Source organism: Oncorhynchus keta, unplaced genomic scaffold (assembly GCF_023373465.1).
Source record: "Oncorhynchus keta strain PuntledgeMale-10-30-2019 unplaced genomic scaffold, Oket_V2 Un_contig_2186_pilon_pilon, whole genome shotgun sequence".
In the NCBI taxonomy this organism is placed as follows: Eukaryota; Metazoa; Chordata; class Actinopteri; order Salmoniformes; family Salmonidae; genus Oncorhynchus; species Oncorhynchus keta.
The window spans coordinates 208432-235474 of record NW_026282653.1 but is presented as its reverse complement, the minus strand read 5'-3'; the positions used below and the strand labels follow the sequence as shown (position 1 = coordinate 235474).

Below are 27043 nucleotides of genomic sequence, written 5' to 3'. Positions count from 1 at the left end.
ATATTTTTTTATTGCAATCCCTATCATGGCTAGTATTGCGTGTTCCATTATTCGACTCCGCTATGGGAACTTTGTAGTATTTAGAATAGCGATAGAGTAGTCTTTGTGTCTCTGAACATTTGGATATCAATATATAGTTTATCCACTACGAGAGCTATGCGTTTCACTTTCAATCTATTTTCCTTGAAGATTAGATACATAACTTTGCGCCGTTCTGCAGTTTCCTTCAGGAACTGATCATTCATGCCTATTTTCGTACCAGCAAGTCTTTTTACCAGGCTTTTAACCATTGGTTTATCTTTAAAGAAAGCACATTTGGCAACAATTGGGCATTCGTACCTCTGCCCTCTCTGACCGAACGGTGTACACGTTCGTGTTGGACTGTAATGACAGATTTTATTTGTAAACCCTGTGGAGTTCATTTGGAAGTGTCACTGTGATGATATCCCCTATCAACAGCTAGTGTCTACTAACTAAAGATTGACTGCACTTTTCTTTGGGACTCTGTGAGAACCACAAGCACTTGGAACACAGCTTGAATTTGAAATAGAAAATATCTGCCTCAATGCCCTTTAAAAGAAAAGGTTGGAATAGCTAACTGCTGAGCTGTTAGGTAAATGAGGAGCAACCATTTGAGTGAGAGAGGCAAATGGCCCACTGAACGACATAGCTGACAGAAAATTGGGGAGTTCCAGAGTAGTGGTGCCAGGAACTATGTACATGCCATCTACAGTTAACAGGGGAAACCAGTCCCCGAGAAACAACACAGTCACACAAAAGGGGCAGTGTCTTTTGGCTTTTAACACATAAAGAGCTAGGCACTAGCCAGTGCCATTCTTAAAAGGTCACGTGTCTTAACTTTCGTTGAATAAAATTAAGACTAAGAGAAATTAACAAAAGTTATTTTGTTGATTATAGCCTACTTGTGGTCAGGATTTTTGTTTTACGTGGTCAGGAAAAAGGTCAGTTAGAATCGGTCATTATCAATGCCTCCTCTGAAAGAATATGCTGCAGGGGAATGATGAAATACTTGTTTTCCTATTTTTTGATGATGGTAGAGTTATGCCCTCCTCCTAGCATCTCTAGGAGTCTGTAGAGTGGAGTTATGCCTTCCTCCTAGCTTCTCTAGGAGTCTGTAGAGTGGAGTGGACCACAATGTCAGTAGAGTGTGGTGTACCAGTAGCCTCCATGTCAACTCACACTGCCCTCTACAGCTCACTAGTGGGGACTGGACCCAAAGCACTTGGGTTCAGGTGACACAACACAACAAAGCCACAAACACATATAATGGTCCTGAGGTGCATTCCAAATCCAAATGGCAGCCTATTACAGTGCATTCGGAAAGTATTCAGACCCCTTGACTTTTTGGAGGCCATAGTGTTCTTGGGGACCTTCAATGCTGCAGACATTCTTTGTTACGTTTTCACAGATCTGTGCCTCAACCCAATCCTGTCTCGGAGCTCTACGGACAATTTCTTCAACCCCATGGCCTGGTTTTTGCCTTGCCATCCTCTGTCAACTGTGGGACATTATATAGACCGGTGTGTGCCTTTCCAAATCCTGTCCAATCAATTGAATTTACCACAGTTGGACACCAATCAAGTTGTAGAAACATCTCAAGGATGATCAATGAAAACAGGATGCACCTGAGCTCAAATTTCGAGTCTCATAGCATAGGTTCTGAATAATTACATTGGTAAGACAAAGTATGTGAACCCTTTGGAATTACCTGGATTTCTGCATAAATTGGTCATACAATTTTATCTGATCGTCATCGAAATCACAACAATTGTCAGCTGAGCTTCTGCACAGTGCCAATCTCCTGGAAGGTGTCAACCATTGTACCGGTGCCTAAGAAGCCACCAAATTACTAAACTACTTTCGATCTGTGGCCCACATGCCCCCTTATGGTCAATTGCATGGAAAGGGTTGTTAGTAAACCCCTTATCCTGTCCATAGCAAACCAACTGGACCAGGTAAACATGGTGACGAGTCAACTTGGTGACCAAACTTTTTTCAAAATGAACTCCATAATATCGACAGAAACACGGCAAACGTTTAGGATCCATCCTCAAGGTGTTTTTAACATATGTATTCGATAATATATCCGTTAAGGCAGTTGGTTTCTCATAAGAAACGATTGGAAAAATGGCTACCTCAGTATTTTACGCAAGGTTTTCTCCGGGAGACATGTGACCACTCGCCCTATATGGTCTCTTACAGCCATTCTCCAATGGAAATGCCTAAAAAGACATCACAATGCTGTAGACACCTTGGGGAAAACGTGGAAAACGTAAGCTGACTCCTCGCTCCTTCACAGCCATATAAGGAGTCATTGGCATGAGGCGGTTTCAAAAAATGCGGCACTTCCTGATTGGATTTTTATCTGGGTTTCGCCTGTAACATCAGTTCTGTGGCACTCACAGACAATATCTTTGCAGTTTTGGAAACGTCAGAGTGTTTTCTTTCCAAAGCTGTCAATTATATGCATAGTCGAGCATCTTTTCGTGACAAAATATCTTTTTTAAAACGGGAATGTTTTTCATCCAAAAAGTAAAAGAGCGCCCCCTATATCCAACTGGTTAAAGATGGTATAACAAGATAACGCAAAACTCTACAAATGTATATGTCCCATTTATCAGATTGACATCTAAATGTTGTAAAACTTACATAATTAAATATTAAACTATTTGTGAAAAGATAGCAATGTGATTTTAGCCTTCTTAATTAGATAATTGTTGGAATCCAATCAGGAAGAGCCTCTTATTTTGAAACCTCTGTGTTCCTATGCGAGCCTGTCCTCCATTTAAAGGTATATCTACCAGATTCCTTTTTCTGTGACTTCCCTACGGTGTCAACAGTCTTTAGACATAGTTTCAGGCTTTTATTTTGAAAAATGAGTGTGAAGGATCACATTGCATAAGTGGAGATGTGGGGGCTCTCAGAGTGAGACGGTGCGCAATTGAGTGAAGCGGCCATTGTTCCTCCCGCTGTTATGGAAAAAGCTACACACTCGGTTGATATATTATCGAATATATATTTTAAACTACCTGAGGAATGATTATAAAAAACGTTTGACATGTTTCTGTGGACATCATGAAGACTAATTTGTAATTTCCGTTTGCATTGTCGTGACCCCTCTTTCCTGTCGATTTCTGAACATAACGCAACAAACAAACGTCAGTATTTTGGGTATTAAAATCATCTTTATGGAACAAAAGGAACATTTGCTATGTAACTGGGGGTCTCGTGAGTGAAAACATCCGAAGATCATCAAAGGTAAACGGTTAATTTGATTGCTTTTCTGATTTTCCTGACCAATCTTCCTGATACTAAGCGTACATAATGCTATGCTAGGCTATCGATAAACTTACACAAACGCTTGGATTGCTTTCGCTGTAAAGCATCATTTCAAAATCTAAGACGACAGGGTGATTAACAAAAGGCTAAGCTGTGTTTCAAAATATTGCACTTGTGATTTCATGAATAGGAATATTAACTAGTAATATTATTTGACTGTTGCGCTATGCTATTCAGCGGTTGCAGGGATTGGTAGAGACATCACAAAACAATGCAGATTTGATATGATTATTGTTTGGATCCTCACCAACCATTAGAAATATTGGTACATTATCCACTTTTGGATGTTGGAGTTTTGGTGGCAGATTCTCTCTCTACACACATCCAATTCATTTATTCAATACTGCCGGGCCAGAGCTACAAAGTTTACGACCGGTTGATAAAGTCCTAATACCTTCCTACCCTTCTCTTTGATCCTCACCCAGGAGGGAAAGGCATGATAATGTTTAATAATAAAATACCTATCAAAAAAGAGAACATGGATGTGGTTTATTTCTGTGCAGGTTAAAAAGTAAAATAAGTAGCATATCTGGATGTGATTTAAAGTATATCTGTCAACAGTCATTCACATGACGTATAATCCTGTAATACGATTCTGGCCCGCGATGGCAAAAAATATTTTATATTGTGTCCCTCCATGGAAAATAATAAGAACACCCTCAATTTGAGAGGTTTCCCAATTTGTTTTCGTTTTGCTGTTGGACTACTAAATGCAACGTAAATTGTATCAGTATACAGTACCAGTCAAAGTTTTGGACACACCTAGTTAATCAAAGGTTTTTCTTTATTTTACTATTTTCTACATTGTAGAATAATAGTGAAGACATCAACATTATGAAATAACACATATGGAATCATGTAGTAACCAAAAAGTGTTATATATATAACAAATATATATAATAGTATATTTTATATTTGAGATTCTTCAAAGTAGCCACCCTTTGCCTTGATGACAGCTTTGCACACTCTTGGCATTCTCTCAACCAGCTTCAATAAGGTATGCTTTTCCAACAGGCTTGAAGGAGTTCCCACATATGCTGAGCTCTTGTTGGCTGCTTTTCCTTCACTCTCCGGTCCAACTCAACCAAAACCATCTCAACTGGGTTGAGGTAGGCTGGTTGTGGAGGCCAGGTCATCTGATGCAGCACTCCATCACTCTCCTTCTTGGTCAAATAGCCCTTTCACAGCCTGGAGGTGTGTTTTGGGTCATTGTCCTATTGAAAAACAAATGATAGTCCCACCAAGCACAAACCAGATGGGATGGTGTATTGCTGCAGAATGCTGTGGTAGCCATGCTGGTTAAGTGTGCCTTGAATTCTAAATCAATCACAGACAGTGTCACCAGCAAAGCACCCCCAGACCAGCACACCTCCTCCTCCATGTATCACAGTGGGAACCATACATGCGGAGATCATCCGTTCACCTACTCCGCATCTCAGAAAGACACATTTGGACTCATCAGACCAAAGGACAAGTGTCCACTGGTCTAATGCCCATTGCTTGTGTTTTTTGGCCAAAGCAAGTCTCTTCTTATTGGTGTCCTTTTAGTCGTTTTTTCTTTGCAGCAATTCGATCATGAAGGCCTGATTTACGTCTACTCTGAACAGTTGATGTTAAGATGTGTCTGTTACTGTGTCTGTTACTTGAACTCTGTGAAGCATATATTTGGCCTGCAACTCTAATGAACTTTGGGTCTTCCTTTCCTATGTCGTTCCTCATGAGAGCCAGTTTCATCATAGTGCTTGATGTTTTTTTGCGACTAGCATATTGTTGGAGTTCCGACGGGGGCTGTGCCGGCCAGCCATTGGCTACATATTCCAGCAAGGCCGTGAAGATGGGGTTGTCGGCTGATTCTTGGGTCAGCTCCTTGTGCAACACTGTGTCTTGGAGAGGTGAGTGCAGGAGCTGGATGAGGACCTCCTCGGAGTCAACCTGGGGGCAGGTGGAGTCTGGGGTAACTGAGCGTGAAAGGAGGTCAGCCACCACATTGTCCCTGTCCGTCGTAAAATGCAGCCTAAAGTTATACTGCTGGAGGCAGTTTGACCAGCGGTACATGCGGAGTGGCTTGTGACCCGACCCGGAGGTAGACATCAAGTCTGTCAGGGCCTGGTGCTCGGTGCACAAGGTGAACGAACGTCCGTAGAGGTAAATGTGTCACCGCTCACAGGCCCAGATGCATGCTAGAGCCTCCCTCTCTCCAACGGAGTACTTCTGTTCGGTGGGTTCAATGCAATGCAAGGGATGCGAAAGCCACTGGCATCTCAACACCGTCCTAAAGCGGAGAGAGGACCACTCCCAATGCTGTGGCTGACGCGTCACAAGTGAGTTGGGCTGGACAGGTGAAGTGGTCAGCAGTTCTTTGAGAGAGTGGGCAGCCTGTGCACAATCAATTTTCCAGTCCCAGTACACCACCTTCTTCAAAAGATGATGCCATGGGGAAGTGATGGCTGAGTACTGGAGCAGAAAGTGCATGTAGTAACCCATCCATCCCAGAAATTAGGCAAGTTGTTAGCAGATGTCGGTTCTGCGACAAGATGGACGGCCGAAAGTCGATCTCTGGCACTGAGAACAAGCACACATATATGCATAGTCACTTTAATCATATCTACATGAACATACTACCTCAATCAGCCTGACTAACCGGTGTCTGTATGTAGCCTCGCTAATTTTATAGCCTCACTACTGTACTATTTACTTGCATATTGCTCACATAACACATTTTTTCCACTTTTTGCACTATTGGCCTATAAGTAAGCATTTCACTGTAAGGTCTACCTGTTGTATTCGGCGCACGTGACAAATAAACTTTGATTTGAATTGCAGTCGCTGTACTCATAATATACAGGAGAACGATCGCCTTCTGGCGAGTATAGCTGTGCTGCAAGCCCAGCTTCAGACGCAATCGTTAGGCAAGGTTAATAACATAATAAACGGCTCTCTATCCGTCGGATGTGTACCAAACTCACTAAAAGTGGCAATATTAAAGTCTCTCCTGAAAAAGCCAAACCTTGACCCGGTAAATATGAAAAACTTTCAGCCTATATCGAATCTCCCATTCCTCTACAAACAAAATTAAAAAGCCATTGCACAGCAACTCACTGTCTTCCTGAAGACAGACAATGTATACGAAACGCTTCAGTCTGGTTTTAGACCCCATCACAGCACTGACACTGCACTTGTGAAGGTAGTAAATTACATTTTATTAGCGTCAGACCGAGGCTCTGCATCTGTCCTCATGCTACTAGACCTTAGTACTGCTTTTGATACCATCGATCAACACATTCTTTTTTTGGAGAGATTGGAAACCCAAATTGTTCTACACGGACAAATTCAGTACGAGTTTAGATCTTATCTGTTGGAAAGATATCAGTTTGTCTGGCCCAGGAGTGTGAAAGTGAACGGAAGGGCACTGGAGCAACGAACCGCCCTTGCTGTCTCTGTAGATGGTTTGTCCTCTGACAAATCAACTGTACATTTCGGTGATCCTCAAGGCTTCGTTTTAGGACCACTATTGTTTTCACTATATATTTTACCTCTTGGTGATGTAATTTGGAAACATAATGTTAACTTTCACTGCTATGCGGACGACACACAGCTGTATATTTCGATGAAACATGGTGAATCACCAAAATTGCCCTCCCTGGAAACCTGTATTTCAGACATTAGGAAGTGGATGGCGGGGAATGTTTTACTTTTAAACTCGGAATAAACAGAGATGCTAGTTCTAGGTCCCAAGAAACAAAGAGATCTTCTGTTGAATCTGACAATTAATTTTGATGGTTGTACAGTCGTCTCAAATAAAACTGTGAAAGCCCTGGGGCATTAATCTGGACCCTGATCTCTCTTTTGATTAACATATCAAGACTGTTTCAAGGACAGCTTTTTTCCATCTACGTAACATTGAAAATCTGAAACTTTCTGTCCAAAAATTATGCAGAAAAATGTATCCATTCTTTTGTCACTTCCAGGTTAGACTACTGCAACGCTCTACTTTCCGGCTACCTGGATAAAGCACTTAATACACTTCAGTTAGTGCTGAACATGGCTGATAGAATCTTGACTAGAACCACATTTTTTAAATCATATTACTCCAGTGCTAACCTCTCTACACTGGCATCCTGTTAAGGCTAGGGCTTATTTCAAAGTTTTACTGCTAACCTACAAAGCATTACATGGGTTACATGGTTTTGCTCCTACGTATCTTTCCGATTTGGTTTTGCCGATTTCGCCCTGCCGTATAAACCTACACGTACGCTACAGTCACAAGCCTCCTCCTCCTTACTGTCCCTATAATTTCTAAGCAAACAGCTGGAGGCAGGGCTTTCTCCTATAGAGCTCCATTTTTATGGAATGGTCTGCCTATCCATGTTAGAGACGCAGACTCGGTCTCGACCTTTAAGTCTTTATCAAAGACTCATCTCTTCAGTAGGTCCTATGATTGAGTGTAGTCTGGCCCAGGAGTGTGAAGGTGAACGGAAAGGCTCTGGAGCAACGAAACGCCCTTGCTGTCTCTGACTGGCTGGTTCCCCTCTCTACACTGGAATTCTCTGCCTCAAACTCTATTACAGGGGCTGAGTCACTGGTTTACTGGTGTTCTTGTATGTCGTCCCTAGGAGGGGTGCGTCACTTGAGTGGGTTGACTCACTGACGTGATCTTCCTATCCGGTTGGTTGCCCCCCTTTGGGTTCGTGCCATGGGGGAGATTTTCGTGGGCTATACTCGGCCTCGTCTCAGTATGGTAAGTTGGTGGTTGAAGATATCCCTCTCGTGGTGTGCGGGCTGTGTGGGTGGGGTTATAAGTGGGTGGGGTTATATCCTGCCTGTTTGGCCCTGTCCGGGTGTATCGTTGTCAGTCTCTCCCGACCCCTCATGTCTCGTCCTCCAGTATTTATGCTGCAATAGTTTGTGTCGGGGTGCTAGAGTCCGTCTGTTATATCTGGAGTCCTGTCTTATCCTGTCTTATCCTGTGTCCTGTGTGAATTTAAGTATGTTCTCTCTTTTTCTCTCTCTCTCGGAGGACCTGAGCCCTATGACCATGCCTCGGGACTACCTGGTCTGATGACTCCTTGCTGTCCTGTCCACCTGGTCGTGCTGCTGCTCCAGTTTAAACTGTTCTGCCTGCGGCTATGGAACCCAGAACTGTTCACCGGATGTGCTACCTTGTCCCAGACCTGCTGTTTTCAACTCTCCAGAGACAGCAGGAGCTGTAGAGATACTCTGAATGATCGACTATGAAAAGCCAACTGACATTTACTCCTGAGGTGCTGACCTGTTGCACCCTCTACAATCACTGTGAATATTATTATTTGACCATGCTGGTCATCTATGAACATTTGAACATCTTGGCCATGTTCTGTTATAATCTCCACCCGGCAGAGCCAGAAGAGGACTGGCCACCCCTCATAGCCTGGTTCCTCTGTAGGTTTCTTCCTCGGTTCCGGACTTTCTATGGAATTTTTCCCAGCCACCGTGCTTCTACATCTGCATTGCTTACTGTTTGGGGTTTTAGGCTGGATTTCTGTGCAGCACTTCGTGACATCAGCTTATGTAAGAAGGGCTTTATGAATACATTTGATTGATAACTCTTCCTGGAAGCGAGCATGGCTAAGATCTCATCCTGTGATGTCATCCTAATGATTAATAGCCATCTATGTACTTTTATTGGGATATATCATATCGTAAAAGCCTGAGGATTGGTATATTGTCAGTGCCAACAGGATCTGGCACATACAATCTGGTTTCATGATGGTTATGAAAATAAAAAGTATTTACTTTTGCAAGCCCCCTCACCCTGAGCTGTGGTCAGGAATGTTTTCCTAAATAATTTAATCTGCTTCCTCGTTACCGAAGTTGGCACGATTTTAGCCATACCACATTGTGACAAGCCAGCATTGAAATGAACAAATGCTTTAGTTTAGAGACAGCAAAGATCAACAACCTGGTGGTCCATCCATTCCATAATCATCTGACAAGGAAGCTGTCTGTGTGGTCTTACTACTGACCAGTGACTGAGCCATAGGGTACTGTGTACAGTAAGCATGCTCTACAACCCTCAAGTCTATCTCTCTCAAACATGTTTGCAAAAACCAAACCCAAATAAAAGACTGACCAAGAAGAATATGCCTTCTTCAAACAAGAAACACAAACATTTGAGGAAATCCTCTGGCCTTCATGGTTTGCTGGCTTTGAAGTTGAGGTCTTTCCCCAGTGACACTAGCAGGTTTTGCTTTGTAAAGATCACACTAAATAGCTGGGGAGCCAATAGGCTTGCTCCAGTCCAGAAGAGCTCAACCAATAGAAGCACACTTGAAGAAAGCCCCCTTAGCAGTACACATTCAATCATAATAGCACTGCTCCTTGGCAAGAGTCCAACAAAGTCACTGTAACAGGGTAAGAAAAGCAACAAATGACGGAGTACAGTAGTTGTCAAGTTCACCTGGCTTCGACTGAGCTTTAGTTTGTTCACAGAGTTAAACTTGGTATGTATTTTATCCATGACTGCTCTGGGGCCTTCAAAATCCACCTCCTTCCTCTCTCTGTTCTCACAGCTGGGAATGCAGGGCCTAGTCACAGCCCCTTAAAGGTTACGGATGTCATTACTCTTTGTGGTGGGATGGACATCATCACTGTCTGACAAACAAAGCAGAAAGGACACACAAAGGACTTATGTTTCATCAACAGTGGCTGCTCCACTCAGGCTGAATATGTGATAGGTGGTCTTTTTCTTGGCTCTTCATGGATAGAGGGCCATTAGCAGCCTTTCCCACCTTGTAAACCCAGCTTTTGACAGTGAGAGAGCCCACTGCTTTAACAAAAAACTTTTCTGTCTGATCCCTGTCTACCAGAACCCATAGACCCCCACCACCCGTCCCCTCCACGGTCTGAGCTGCATTTGCAGTCTGAGGGCCACTAGACTTAACACCCCTATGAGAGAAATGCTGGATACCGTCAGGCACCTCACAGTGTACAAAAAAATGGGCAATCTTCCCATGAGGCCCTTCCCACTCCTCTCCTATGTTCTGGAAGGAAGATTGCCCATTTTTTGTACACTGTGGTGCCTCCCTGGCCCTCTCTCTGAGAAGGTTTATAATAATCAGCTCGAGCAATGACAATGGTGAAGGATGGAAAGGTATATAACTCAAAAGATAAATGTCAGTGGGAGAAAAATGAAAAACATGTGAGTTACTGCAAATAAGTGGAGGCAGAAGCAAAAAGCAGCCATACCCCTTCCACTCTTATGTATCTAAAATATGCAGAGGAAGTTGTCAAATCGTTACATAGGGCTCTGGTCAAAAGTGCACTATATTGTCATTTGGGACGCAGTCAATGCTTAAAACTTCTCCAGAGACAAGCTATTTTACCGAGTGACCACTTGAATGGCCCGTAAGTGGATTCAGTGACTGAGTTATCCTGCCCCTTCACTCAGGCGTAACATCACAGCATGGAAATGACTGCTAGCTTCCATTCCTGGTGGGCAGAACCATTGAGACGCAGGGTAAATCTGACTGAGTTATGACTCAACGTGTCGTATTTGTGTATGACATGGTGACATGTGTTTAATCATGGTACCTTAGTGCACAGGTTTGCCAATCATTATTATTAGAGGTGAAGTTCAAACAAAATGGCAGTCATTTTTTGAAGATGACATTAATCCATAATGGTAGGCTTCGACCCAAATGGCACCCTATTCCCTATCTATTTGGGACGCAGACGTAAAGTATGCTGACTCAGTGCAATGAATAGACAAATAAAAAGGATGAAAGACACAGCATTAGTACAGGGTCTTGTTTTCGACTCTGAGAAATCAAGCTGTGTGCATATCAACCAATGGGCAATAGACGTACAGTATACAGTGCGTTTAAGGATCTTGATAAATGGGCATAATCATACAGTCTGACAAGACCACATAGAGATTCCTTACTCCCAGCCTTTGGGGGAAAAAACATGATATGCGTTCTTTATTTCTGTATTAGAGAGACAGGTTGATGTGATAATCTTTCTCAAGGCACACTTCTGCACTTCTGGTCCTGACAAAGACACATTTTTTTATATTTTCACATACACCAGATAGGTGCAGTGAAATGTGTTGTTTTACAGGATCAGCCATAGTAGTACAGCACCCCGGAAACATTGTCAATTTCTCATTAAAACACTTTGGGAGCAGTATATACGTTTTGTTTTTATGTGCCCATTTCACCATTCCTGCACTTTACCCTCTCTCTGCTCTTCTTCATTACCTGACTCCAAGTTGACACTGCCACACCCACAACCATACAACAAGACTGGAACAGCAACTTACCTGCAAAAGACAAGAAACAAGAACACACAGACAGAATGAACATCACTGAAATAGAATGAAACCATATGCAGTTGTCTTCACGACCACAGCCCAAGGGCATAAAAAAAACTAAGAACAAAACACCTACTCCCAAATGTACAAATACAAAGACAAATACATGAAATTGCAGTGAATGTACCATGGAGAACTTGGACAGGAAATGGTTATCCACTTCATAACACTTAAACTCTAAAAAATAACTTGAAACCATAGTCTTAAAAAGAGGCCTTCGGCAGTGCCTGGGTAGGTAGCATATGGTGAACTGGGAAGCAAACCAGAACGGTATGCAGTTGCCTTAGTAACAGTGCCACCTTCTGGTTGGTTCAAGCTAATGTTTCCTGAGATGCATTGCAGTCCATTACAGGATGTCTTGAGAGCTTCGGACTTATGTTTCCCCTTTGTACAGGTCTAGGATCAGCAAATGCAAAACTGACCCAAGATCAGCATTTAGAGGAAACTTCACCATATTGCCGCCTACTGCCTGACAAAATACAGTGTGAGGAATGTATTATGGTGCCTTCAGAAAGTTTTCATACCCTTTATTCCACATTTTGTTGTGTTACAGCCTGAATTCTAAATGGATTTAATATATATTTATTTTGTCACCCATCAACAAACAATACCCCATAATAACAAGGTTGTTTTATGCTAAATATATTTCAAATGAAATACAGAAATGTCTAATTTATATAAGTACCTACCCCCCTGAGGCAATACATGCTAGAATCACCTTTGGCAGGGATTACACCTGTGAGACTTTCTGGATAAGTCTCTAAGAGCTTTGCACGCCTGGATTGTACAATATTTGCACAATAATATTAAAACAATTATTTAAGATTTGAAAGAAAGCCATTCATCAACACCAACACATCAAAACCTCTATCCCAGAAACCCTAAACCCACTCCAATTTGCATACCGCCCCAACAGATCCACAGATGATGCAATCTCTATTGTACTCCACCACTGCCTGTGGGAATAGGCTTTGTCGTGCCCTCTTCACGACTGTCTTGGTGTGTTTGGACCATGATGTGTTAGTGATGTGGACACCAAGGAACTTGAAACTCTCGACCCGCTCCACTGCAGCCCTGTTGCTGTTAATGGGGACCTGTCTGGACCTACTTTTCCTGTAGTCCACGATCAGCTCCTTTGTCTTGCTCACATTGAGGGAGAGGTTGTTGTCCTGGCACCACACTGCCAGGTCTCTGACCTCTGCTTGGCCACACAGTCGTAGGTGAACAGGGAGAAAAGGAGGGTTCTAAGCAAGCACACCTGAGGGGCCCCCGTGTTGAGGATCAACAGGGCAGATGTGTTGTTGTCTACCCTTACCACCTGGGGACGGCCTGTCAGGAAGTCCAGGATCCAGTTGCAGAGGGAGGTGTTTAGTCCCAGTGTCCTTAGCGTCTTAGCTTAGTGATGAGCTTTGAGGGTACTATGGTGTTGAACGCTGAGCTGTAATCAATGAATAGCATTCTCACACAGGTGTCCCAGGTGGGAAAGGGCAGTGTGGAGTGCAATAGATTGAATCATCTGTGGACCTGTTAGGGCGGTATGCAAATTTGTGTGGGTCTAGGGTTTCTGGGATAATGGTGTTGATGTGAGCCATTACCAGCTTTCAAAGCACTTCATGGCTATGGACGTGAGTGCTACGGGTCTATAGTCATTTAGGCAGGTTGCCTTCGTGTTCTTGGGCACAGGGACTATGGTGGTCTGCTTGAAATATGTTGATATTACAGACTCAATCAGGGACATGTTGAAAATGTCAGTGAAGACACCTGCCAGTTGGTCAGCACACGTCCTGGTAATCTTTCTGGCCCCGCAGCTTTCTGAATGTTGACCTGTTTAAAGGTCTTACGTTGGCTACGGAGAGCGTGACCACACAGTCGTTCGGGACAGCTGATGCTCTCATGCATGCCTCAGTGTTGTTTGCCTAGAAGCGAGCATAGAAGTGATTTAGCTCGTCTGGTAGGCTCGTGTCACTGGGCAGCTCCCGGCTGTGCATCCCTTTGTAGTCTGTAATAGTTTGCAAGCCCTGCCACATAAGACGAGCGTCGGAGCGGGTGTCGTATGATTCAATCTTAGCCCTATATTGACGATTTGCCTGTTTGATGGTTCATCGCAGGGTATAGCAGGATTTGTTATAGGCTTCTGGGTTAGAGTCCCACACCTTGAAAGCGTCAGCTCTACCCTTTAACTCAGTGTGAATGTTGCCTGTAATCCATGGCTTCTGGTTGGGGTATGTACGTACAATCACTGTGGGGACGACGTCCTCAATGCACTTATTGATAAGGCCAGTGACTGATGTGTACTCCTCAATGCCATCGGAAGAATCCGGGAACATGTTCCAGTCTGTGATAGCAAAACAGTCCTGTAGTTTAGCATCTGCTTCATCTGACCACTTTTTTTATAGACCGAGTCACTGGTGCTTCCTGCTTTAAATTTTGTTGTGGTCGGATTTACCAAATGGAGGGCGAGGGAGAGCTTTGTACGCATCTCTGTGTGTGGAGTACAGGTGATCTAGAAATGTTTCCCTCTGGTTGCACATTTAACATGTTGAAGTTTCCCTGCATTAAAGTCTTCAGCCACTAGGAGTGTCGCCTCTGGGTGAGTGGTTTCCTGTTTGCTTATTTCCTTATAGAGCTGACTGAGTGCAGTCTTAGTGCCAGCATCTGTCTGTGGTGGTAAATAAATAGCCACGAAAAGTATAGCTGAAACTCTCTCGGCAAGTAGTGTGGCCTGCAATTTATCACAATATACTCTACTTCAGGCGATCAAAATCTAGAGACTTCCTTAGATTTCGTGCACCAGCTGTTGTTTACAAATATGCACAGACCGCCCTCCTTCGTCTTACCAGAGTGTGCTGCTCTATCTTGCCGGTGCAGTGTATATCCCGCTGGCTGAATATCCATGTCATCATTCAGCCACGATTCTGTGAAACATAGGATATTACAGCTTTTGATGTCCCGTTGGTAGGATATTCATGATCGTACCTCGTCTAATTTATTGTCCAATGATTGCATGTTGGTAGTAATATTGACGGTAACGGCAGCTTTCCCACTCGCCTTCTGCGGATCCTCATGAGGCATCCCACTCTGTGTCCTCTGTACCTGCGTCTCTTCCTATTGCAAATAACTGGGATGTTGGCCTTGTCGGGTGTTGGTAGAATGTCCTGTGAGTCCTGCTTGTTGAAGAAAAAAATCTTTGTCTAATCCAAGGTGAGTGATCGCTGTCCTGATATACAGCTCTTTTTTACCATAAGATACGGTTGCAGAAACATTACGTACAAAATAAGCTACAAATAAGGCGAAAAACCAACATAATAGCATAATTGGTTGGGCACCCCTAAAACTGCTGCCATTTCTTCCGGCACCATTTTAATAAGTGGAACGCAACCTGTACGGAGTGTAATCAGCTTGTTCAAGCAGAGAGTGTGACCATGACTGGCTGAATGTTGCCAACAGGATTGTGGCTCAAAGCAAGAGCAAAAGTATGATTTATTTTCATACTTCTCAGGGCTTGACATTAAACTTATTAGCCACTAGTAGGATGGTTTTTCACCTGTCCGAAAACTTCTTAAATTGACATACCGGTATTGATAATACCAGTCAAACTAAATCAACTTTCAAACAGGTGAGGGTAAAATAATCACATTTAAAAAAAACAATTTATGAATACTGCAAAAACAGAATGCAGCTGTTTCTTTAAGTTCCAGAGCTAGCGTCTGATACAGATGTCACAAATACCCCTCTTCAAAACAATGATGTAATGCTCATCATCAACATTAACGATCCCTCTATTTCCCTGTGTTCCAAATGGCACCCTATTCCCTACATAGTGCACTACTTTGGATAAGGAACTAGAGGGCTCTGGTCAAAAGTAGTACACTATATAGGGAACAGGGTGCCATTGCCATGACCTCTGGAGAGGAAACTGAGACACCTGATGACCCCAATTCTCCACAGACTTATGACACCATTCTATAGGGCTGTAAGCCCTCTCAGCACTCTGGATTCATATCCATTGTTTGGTGTCCTGAATGACACCCTACTCCCTATATAGTGCATTTCTTTTGACCTGAACCTACGGACCCTGGTCAAAAGTAGTGCCCTACATAGGGAATAGGGTGCCATTTGGAACACACACAATGTCACTGTGAGCCCAGACACTGTCTATCTATTATAACTACTCCCACCTACACTCAGGGAAACAACAAAGGGTCGTCTCAGGAGGACGCATAGGCTAAATACAACCTGGAGTTTTTCCTCAATCAGAAAAACTCTTGAAACTGGGGTTTAAGTATCATGTACCTGTTTTCTGAATCAATTAAACCAGTCTCCATTTTCTCAACACTGTGACGATCAATGCTGGAGACAGGAAGCAGGAACAGGGAGAACAATTTAATAGACAACAGACTTGAAACAGGACAGGAACAACATCTGGACATGAACGCCAGAGGGGGAGAGCGGGAGCAGGCCTGACATTACCCTCCCCCCAGATGCTCCACCCGGCGTCCCACCTGGGTGAGCCTGGCGGGCCGGCTGAGGCATGGGCACTGGACAAGCTGGCTGGGGCGTAGAAGCCCGACGAACCGACAGAGGCGTGGGAGCCAGGTGAACCGGCTGAGGCGTGGGAGCCTGATGATCCCGCTGAGATTTGGTAGCCTGATGGCTGGCTGAAGCATGACGTGGGGTGGGCGCCTGACGAGCCCACCGGAGCAAGAAAAAGCTCTCGAGCTTGCTGAGGCACCCTAGGTTCCTTCGGTGACAGCACCAGGACCCAACGTCACCAACAAAAAAACAAGGCCTCCCTGATGCTTCCAATTTTGGTGTCAACATTCTGTGAGGATCGACGCTGGAGACAGGAAGCAGGTATAGGGTGAAAACTTTATAGATAATGGACATGAAACAGGACAGGAACAGAGCATGGACAGGGGACAAAATAACATAAGTGCAGACACAGGGAACAAATGGGGGAGCAGACAACTATAGACGGGGCAAACAACAAAGGGAAGGAGTCCAGATGAGTCCAATGAGCGCTGCTGCGCGTAATGATGGTGACAGGTGTGTGTAATGAAGGGCAGCCTGGCGCAAAACAACATTACGACAATAATGTTGACACAGGGAACCAACTGAGGAACAGACCGATAGAGAGGGGGCAATCAACAAAATTAAGGAGTCCAGGTGAGTCCAATGAGCGCTGATGCACGTAATGATGGTAACCGGTGTGCACAATGAAGGGCAGTATTTGGTTTTAAATATACTTAAGTATCAAAAATAAATGTAATTGCTAAAATATACTTAAGTATCAAAAGTAAAAGTATAAATCATATAACATTCCTTTTAGTAGGCAAAGCAGTCGGCACCATTTTCTTGTTTTTGAAATGTTCAGATATCCAGGGGCACACTCCAACACTCTGACATTATTTACAAAATATGCATTTGTGTTTAGTGACTCCACCAGCCCTGAGGCAGAAGGGAAGCCCAAGTGTTATCTTGATAAGTGCGGGAATTTGACAATTTTCCTGTCTTACTAAGCATTCAAAATGTAACGAGTACTGGTCTGCTCCTGATCCCCGGGATCGTCATTTTGGTCGGCGTCCTGTCTCTGGAGCCGCGAGTCGGGGAGCGGGTACTGTCACGTGTGTTCCCTCTCCGGGCTCTACCACTAGGCTGCTTGTTATGGCACACACCTGTCACCGTAGTTACACGCACCTGCGCGTCATCAGACTCACCTGGACTCCATCACTTTCCTGATTACCTTCCCTATATATGTCACTCCCTTTGGTTCCTTCCCCAGGCGTTATTGTTTCTGTTCCAGTGTTAAGTCTGTGCGTTGTTCTTGTTTCTTGTTTTGTTTCATTTTATGTTGTGTTTATTTATTAACCTGTTGCGACGAGCAATCCCATATGCGGGAGCGTAATTATAGCCTCAAGCTCATTACCATAACGCAACGTTAACTATTCATGAAAATCGCAAATGAAATGAAATAAATATATTGGCTCACAAGCTTAGCCTTTTGTTAACAACACTGTCATCTCAGATTTTCAAAACATGCTTTTCAACCATAGCTACACAAGCATTTGTGTAAGAGTATTGATAGCTAGCATAGCATTAAGCCTAGCATTCAGCAGGCAACATTTTCACAAAAACAAGAAAAGCATTCAAATAAAATAATTTACCTTTGAAGAACTTCAGATGTTTTCAATGAGGAGACTCTCAGTTAGATAGCAAATGTTCAGTTTTTCCAAAAAGATTATTTGTGTAGGAGAAATCGCTCCGTTTGGTTCGTGATCGACATCCAAGTAATCGGCGCCCGCAGTACAGTTGGCTAAGAAAAAACCCAGAAAATTACAACGCAAACTTTTTTCCAAATTAACTCCATAATATCGACAGAAACATGGCAAACGTTGTTTAGAATCAATCCTCAAGGTGTTTTTCACATATCTATTCAATGATAAATCACTCGTTGCAGTTTGGTTTCTCCTCTGTTCAAAATGGAAAAATGCACGCACCTGGAGATTACGCAATAGTTTCGACGGAGGACACAGAGCGGACACCTGGTAAATGTTGTCTCTTATGGTCAATTTTCCAATGATATGCCTACAAATTACGTCACAATGCTGCAAACACCTTGGGGAAACGACAGAAAGTGTAGGCTCATTCCTTGCGCATTCACAGCCATATAAGGAGACATTGGAACACAGCGCCTCCAAAATCTGGCTCACTTCCTGTATGAAATTTCATCTTGGTTTCGCCTGTAGCATTAGTTCTGTGGCACTCACAGACAATATCTTTACAGTTTTGGAAACGTCAGGGTGTTTTCTTTCCGAAGCTGTCAATTATATGCATAGTCAAGCATATTTTCGTGACAAAATATCTTGTTTAAAACGGGAACGTTTTTCATCCAAAAATGAAATACTGCCCACAGAGGTTCAAGAGGTTAAAACACTCACTCCCTGAACTTGCTTCCCAACTCTCAGCGCACATTGTTACACATACCCCCAAAAAACAACTTAAGTAGTACTTTAAAGTATTTTTACTTAAGTACTTTACACCACTTTTTTTCTCAAACTGATAGAGGCTAGACTGGACACTGGAGTGGTGGTTTGTTTTCATACCAGACCCACTGGGATAGACAAAGCATTGCAGGGCCAAACAAAGGTCAAAGGTTAAGAGTTTTTGCAGGCTAACAGATTGGTTTACTGTAAATGGAGTGTGGCATCACCTCAGTAAGCAATCGTAGAGGCAGAAAAGAGGTTACGCTGCATTTCCATGATCAGGCTTTGCACCAGTGGACCAGTGCTGACACCATTACTGCAGTGGTGTCGGCACTATTAAAAGTACCCATTCCCTCATCTGGACATTTTGGGCCTTATGCACTTGATTCAGCATCTCACCATCTTTCACAGTAGTTTGTGGTCTGTCCATGCAAATTACATAATGACAGCCTTTGTATCTAGTAAACAACTGATTTGTCAACCCTGTAAAAAGTGAAAGTGAAAGGGGGATACCTAGTCAGTTGTATAACTGAAATGTGTCTTCCGCATTTAATCCAACCCCTCTGAATCAGAGAAGTGCGGGAGGCTGACTTAATCGACATCCAAGTAATCGGCGCCCGCAGTACAGTGGGTTAACTTCACCCTAAATTCCTGTACCCTCGCACAGTTTCTGGTCACATACAAATTCTGATCTTAAAAAGCCTGTTACCTAGGCTAATTAGAGAGCTGCACTAAGCTCAGAGAATGTAGGTCAAGACCCTGAACTGGGCATGACAGAGGTACTGTATGAGTGGGGCAAAGCTGAGAGGAATCTGATGCCATTCTAATTGGCACTCAGACATGTCAGAGCCAGATTGTGTCTGAAATGGCACCGTATTCCCTATATAGTGCACTACTTCTGACCAAGCCCCATAGGAAATAGGGTGTCAATTGGGACGCACCCTCGGTTTCTATGATGCTTACCCCCACTATGACGAATGTGAACACATCCCCAATATAAGACTTATTAGGTGGATTATCTAAGTCTAACTGCACAGGCTACATAACATCTTAAAAAGCTGACCCTCAGGCCAGCAGCTGTGTATTGAACTCTCCTTGGAAAACATGCTTACAAATGAACCAACTGAGCAATCAATATCAAACCTATTATGTAACTCCAATGGGCAGCGTTTAATAGGGTGAGCAAGCTTTCGCCTCTTATCCTCTTGGCACACTGTTCTCTATATAGTGGACTACTTTTGACCAGCACCCAAAGGGTCAAAGTAGTGAACTATGTAGGGAACGGGGGGTCATTTAGGACACATCCATTCCCAGCGAGTTCAAGTGCTTGGACCTGCTGAGTCATCTCTCGTTGAATGACAACAAACACTTAATTGAAGAATCCCATCCATAGTTCCCACTCTTAGTGTTGACCAATCAGCGACAAAGGGGCGTAGACTTCAGCTACCGAACTTTGACTTGCCTCGAGAAACCATGTTTGTGCGACAGGCTTTTAGCACTAGTTCAAACACCGCTCCTTCGCCACACCGAACAAAAAAATGTGCAGTGCGCCTCAGACTCTTGAGACAGTTTTAGCAGCCTCTGCTGCTCTTTCGGGTGAACGATGCCTCTTTTTCATGCAGCGCGCCAGAGCAATTCTTCCACTGTTGGGAGAAATGGTAATGCATGTGAATATATATTAATTGCATGGAAATAAAGGTTGTTTCGCTCCTACACCCACAACGGAAGCACAATCATAGCCTCGGATTTGCAGGTGAACGCATTAAAACAGACCCTGTGGCTGCAGAAATGCTAAAAGTCTCATGGGTGGTGTCCTTTTTGCTACTAATTGAAACCAGCAACTGACGGTAAAAACAAAACTTCGCAACACAGAGTTTGAAACATTCATAACCAATGGGCACAACATACAAATCGTTTTGCAAGCTCAGGATAAAATGTCTACATAGCACAGTAATATCGCTATTGCTAACATAGCTCATTGTTTATTATAGAAAGTATAGAACCAACAGGACCGTAAACAGCTTTTACCCCAAAGCCATAAGACTGCTAAATAGTTAACCTAACAGCTACATGGACTATCTGCATGGACCCTTTTTTGCACTATCTCTTTTGACTCTATGCACACACACTGGGCTCTACCCACACATACACACTTGAATATAGCCAAGTTATCGTTACTCATTGTGTATTTATTCCTCATGTTACTGGAATCGAACCAGGGTCTGTAGTGACGCCTCTTGCACTGAGCTGCAGTGCCTTAGACCGCTGCTCCACTTGGGAGCTCATCTTCTCTGCATTGTTAACCAGTTGGATTTAGGGGGCGCTCTTTTAATTTTTGGATGAAAAACGTTCCCGTTTTAAACAAGATATTTTGTCACAAAAAGATGCTCGACTATGCATATAATTGATAGCTTTGGAATGAAAACACTCTGACGTTTCCAAAACTGCAAATATATTGTGTCTACAGCATTGTGACGTCTTTTAGGCATTTCCATTGGAGAATGGCTGGAAGAGACCATATAGGGCGAGTGGTCGCATGGTGTCTACCGGAGAAAACCTTGCGTAAAATACTGAGGTAGCCATTTTTCCAATAGTTTCTTATGAGAAACCAACTGCCTCGACAGATATATTATCGTATATATATGTTAAAAACACCTTGAGGATGATGAACAAATGGGAACTATTTCGCCTACAAAAATAATATTTTTGGAAAAAAGGAACATTTTCTATCTAAATGGGAGTCTCCTGAGTGAAAGTTCTTCAAAGGTAAATGATTTAATTTGGTTGCTTTTCTTATTTTCGTGAAAATGTTGCCTGCTGCCAGCAGAGCCATGATAAACTTACACAAATGCTTGTCTAGCGTTGGCTGTAACGCATATTTTGAAAACCTGAGATGACAGTGTTGTTAACAAAAGGCTAAGCTTGTGTTTGAATATATTTATTTCATTTCATTTGCAATTTTCATGAATAGGAAAAGTTGCGTTATGGTAATGTGCTTGAGGCTATGATTACGCTCCCGGATACGGGATTGCTCGTCGCTAGAGGTTAAGGGCCCCGTAAGTAAGCATTTCACTCTTAAATTGATAGCAATTTACAAATTGTTGTTTAAGAAGCATGTGACAGATAACATTTGATTTAATGTAGATTTTAGGGATGATGAGAATCTTCATGATTCCTTAAGGGAGTTATGAAATCTGAAGACCTGTTACGTTAACCAAGACACATTAAAACGTTCATATTCACTATTTCAAACATTAACTTCCACTCTGCACAGGTGTGCCAACTGTCTTGCTTTCCCTTTTTAGTGCAATAATCTGTTTTGCCTGAACTTAGACCCAAAACCAATGAGGCAGTGTTGAAAGTGGTTGCATGAAACCAATCGTTACATCAAGAAAAGGTCTCAACCGTGCCAGCCCGCTTTAATGTATATTCAGTTTGACTCACCATAAATGTGTGCGTTAGATCTGTCACCAGCAAAATTTCAATGGCTATGCCTCCGGAAACTGAATTAAAAGACCTTCTGCAAAGTTTGCCTAAAAAAGCTCAAATTACAAACAATTTTCACACAAGGGCTTTAAATGGAGACTACAGTTAAAGGTCATGGAGGATCTTGGGGGACCTTTTTCTTTACAGTCTGCGATTCGGAAAAACAACAAAATGGCAGCCCCACCACTTGTTTTGAGGGATGGCGCTGGAACATTTTTACCACCCTAAAATTCATCCATCCATGAAATCAAATTATAGTTTTCAAAACCATTTCTTGAAGATATAGTGTTTGCAATTACATTTTTTACAAACATTAGAGAAAACAAGCTTATACTTTGGATTCAGGGGTACGACAATTGAACTAAACCTATGAGACATTTACATTAAGTTATATTCTTCAAGAATCAATGACTATACAGTGGGGCAAAAAAAGTATTTAGTCAGCCACCAATTGTGCAAGTTCTCCAACTTAAAAAGATGAGAGAGGCCTGTAATTTTCATCATAGGTACACTTCAACTATGACAGACAAAATGAGAAAAAAAATCCAGAAAATCACATTGTAGGATTTTTAATGAATTTATTTGCAAAATATGGTGGAAAATAAGTATTTGGTAACCTACAAACAAGCTAGATTTCTGGCTCTCACAGACCTGTAACTTCTTCTTTAAGAGGCTCCTCTGTCCTCCACTCGTTACCTGTATTAATGGCACCTGTTTGAACTTGTTATCAGTATAAAAGACACCTGTCCACAACCTCAAATTGTCACACTCCAAACTCCACTATGGGCCAGACCAAAGAGCTGTCCTTACAAGACCAGAGAGACTTGTAAGGACATCAGGGATAAAATTGTAGATCTGCACAAGGCTGGGATGGGCTACAGGACAATAGGCAAGCAGCTTGGTGAGAAGGCAACAACTGTTGGCACAATTTTTAGAAAATGGAAGAAGTTCAAGATGACGTCAATCACATCGTGGGGCATCAATGATCATAAGGAAGGTAAGGGATCAGCCCAAAAACTACACGGCAGGATCTGGTGAATGAACCTGAAGAGAGCTGGGACCACAGTCTCAAAGAAAAACATTAGTAAAACACTATGCCTTCATGGATTGAAATCCTGCAGCGCACACAAGGTCCCCCTGCTCAAGTCAGCGCATGTCCAGGCCCGTCTGAAGTTTGCCAATGAGCATCTGGATGATCCAGAGGAGGAATGGGAGAAGGTCATGTGGTCTGATGAGACAAAAATAGAGCTTTTTGGTCTAAACTCCACTCGCTGTGTTTGGAGGAAGAAGGATGAGTACAAAACCAAGAACTCCATCCCAACCGTGAAGCATGGAGGTGGAAACATCATTCTTTGGGGATGATTTTCTGCAAACGGGACAGGACGACTGCACCGTATTGAGGGGAGGATGGATGGGGCCATGTATCGCGAGATCTTGGCCAACAACCTCCTTCCCTCAGTAAGAGCATTGAAGATGGGTCGTGGCTGGGTCTTCTAGCATGACAACGACCCGAAACACACAGCCAGGGCAACTAAGGAGTGGCTCCGTAAGAAGCATCTCAAGGTCCTGGAGTGGCCTAGCCAGTCTCCAGACCTGAACCCAATAGAAAATCTTTGGAGGGAGCTGAAATTCCATATTGCCCAGCGACAGCCCCGAAACCTGGAGGATCTGGAGAAGGTCTGTATGGAAGAGGTGGCCAAAATCCCTGCTGCAGTGTGTGCAAACCTGGTCAAGAACTACAGGAAATGTATGATCTCTGTAATTGCAAACAAAGGCTTCTGTACCAAATATTAAGTTCTGCTTTTCTGATGTATCAAATACTTATGTCATGCAATAAAATGCAAATGAATTACTTACAAATCATACAATATGATTTTCTGGATTTTTGTTTTAGATTCTGTCTCTCACAGTTGAAGTGTACCTATGATAAAAATTAGACATCTACATGCTTTGTAAGTAGGAAAAGCTGCAAAATTGGCAGTGTATCAAATACTTGTTCTCCCCACTGTATGGGCTGAGTAGTAGCATTACACTGATACACATAATCACCAGCCAAATAGCAGTACCTCCAGGAAATAGGCACAACGTCCTGTCTAGAGTAGTGAGGGGAGGAGAAGTCACTGCAAGGTTCAATCTGGGACACAAACTCCATAATGCACTCTTAAGACTGGGGTGGATGCCATTTACAAATTGCACTCGGCATTTTTATTGAAACTATAGCCTAAACAGTCTAAATCCAGACTTATTTCTTGTGCCTAACTAACATGTCCAGGTGATAGCATTAGCCTTGTGTTCTGAACTTGTTCAATTAGTGTAACTGGAACCCCCACTCAACATGATAATGTTCTGCTCTTGCACTGCACAGACAATCGATTGCTGTGCTAGGCTAGCAACAAATCACACACGGTTACACCAGGGCTGGATTGATTCAAACCTAATAGAGTCTGTCGAGACCCGAGTGAAAACACTATCATTATCAGCATTTTTAGATCATGAGATTAAAAAGAGATTAAAATTAGTTTTACATCGTCAGTATCCCATAATTATACCATCATTACTCTATCACTACATATTTCACAGGTAAACAAAGCACTGTGTTACAAAAAGGCATATCGTGCATTTCTTAACATGTCTTGTAACAGTATTATTTCCATCCCAGAGTGGTTGATGATCAGTAACAGTGAGATAATCATAAAGTAGCAGTCGTGTGGGAGGGAGGTACAGTGGTGACACCTATAGGATGTAAACAAATGCAATAAGAAGTGAGCTGCTCCATGACACACTGCAGTGGATGAAGTCATAATCAACTGAGTTGAAGAAGCCAAGAAGAACCCCGTTTCCCTACATTCATTTATTTTTGTATTCTTTTTTTTTAACAATGTAATGGCGTCTGCTTTTATGTTTCCTGTCCAGTGTTGCTCTGGATCTCCAGTCAAAGGGCAGTGTCGTGGTTGGTCTGTTTGTAGCATTGCCACGGCGATGCAGCATCTCTCTGCAGACCCAAGCATGGCGCAGATGCACTCAGCCTGCCGCATGCAGCAGCGGAAAGCTCCCGCCACTCAAAACTCCGGTGCATTCACGCCATCACACATGCGAACACAAACACACATGAGGGGCAGCACCAATACACCATCACCAATACTGTCCAGTCAAGCTTGAACACAAAAGCCATTCTCTCCCTTGACTCTCAATAATTGCAGAGCGAGAGAGGGGAAAGGGGTGCATAAAGAGAGACAGAATTCCTCCATTTAGATTGCACAGATCCTTTGATAAAACTTTCTCCACATAATCAGAAGATGCAAGGGATTGTGAGGAAATGAGGGGAGACAGAGAGGAGAGTACCTTTGAGAGAAGTGATCTCATGCTGGATAGACCTTGCAGTGTCCATGCTCTCTCTCCCACTGCTCCTTCAATCCCAGTCCTAATGAAGCTCTGAGGTTGCTTGCCCCTTTGGTAGTGCTCCTGCTCCGTCTGGGAGGTTGTGAACTGCAAGGTCAGTTCAATGCGGTACAGCACTCTGCTTAAGGAGGAGGTGAAGGATTTTTCTCTATAGTACCAGTTTCTCTCTCTCTGTCCCTGAAGTGGAGCTGCTGCTGCTAGCTGGCTGGGCTGCTTAGCTGCTGTGTTTTGATGATCTCTATTGCTCTCCCTCTATCTTTCTCTCGCTCTCTCAATTCCAGTCAGCAGGGAAACTGAAAGAAAATACACCTCCCTCCTCCCCTTCTACCCCATCCCATCCAGCCAATCACAGCTCAACTCAGCCATCACATCTCATTGATGTGCGAGTTGGCTCCAGTTAGTCAATGCAGAAACTGTAAAGTAAAAAGTGTCTTCTGAGTGATAGACAAGCGACTGAGATGAATTGACTGTACACTACATGGCTACAAAAGTACAACAAAAGTATGTGGACACCTGCTTGTTGAACATCTCATTCCAAAATCATGGGCATTAATATGGAGTTGGTCTCCCCTTTGCTGCTATAATGGCCTCCACTCTTCTGGGAAGCCTTTCTACTAGATCAAATCAAATCAAAGTTTATTTGATAAACATGTGCTCCGAATACAACAGGTGTAGACCATACAGTCAAACACTTACTTGCAGGCTCTAACCAACAGTGCAAAAAATGTATTAGGTGAACAATAGGTAAGTAAAGAAATAAAAACAACAGTAAAAAGACTGAAAAATAACATTAGTGAGGCTATAAAAGTAGCGAGGCTATATACAGGCACCGGTTAGTCAGGTAGTATGTACATGCAGATATGGTTAAAGTGACTATGCATGTATGATGAACAGAGAGTAGCAGTAGTGTAAAAGAGGGGTTGGCGGGTGGTGGGTGGTGGGACACAATGCAGATAGCCCAGTTAGCCAATGTGTGGGAGCACTGGTTGGTTGGCCCAATTGAGGTAGTATGTACATGAAGGTATAGTTAAAGTGACTATGCATATATGATAAACAGAGAGTAGCAGCAGTGTAAAAAGAGGGGTTGGGTGGGGGGGGGGGCAAATGCAAATAGTCAGGGTAGCCATTTGATTACCTGTTCAGGAGTCTTATGGCCTGGGGGTAGAAACTGATGAGAAGCCTTTATGTCCTAGACTTGGCACTCCGGTACCGCTTGCCATGCAGTAGTAGAGAGAAGTCTATGACTGGGGTGTTTGACAATTTTAGGGCCTTCCTCTGACATCGCCTGGTGTAGAGGTCGTGGATGGCCGGCAGCTTAGCCCCAGTGACATACTGGGCCATACGCACTACTCTCTGTAGTGCCTTGAGGTCAGAGGCCTGAGCAATTGCCATACCAGGCAGTGATGGAACCAGATGCTCTCGATGTTGCAGCTGTAGAACCTTTTGAGGATCTCAGGACTCATGC

At 43.2% G+C, this 27043-nt stretch overlaps 1 protein-coding gene across 1 annotated transcript in view; it reads right to left on the bottom strand.

The window, feature by feature from the left end:
- LOC118375193 (plectin-like) overlaps positions 1 to 5451 on the bottom strand; it is a 114385-nt gene extending 108934 nt beyond the window's left edge. Inside the window, exon 1 of the mRNA XM_052505005.1 lies at positions 5144 to 5451. Coding sequence (XP_052360965.1) covers positions 5144 to 5451 — 308 coding nt within the window. The remainder of the gene's footprint in view (positions 1 to 5143) is intronic.
- Positions 5452 to 27043: the final 21592 nt, after the last annotated feature.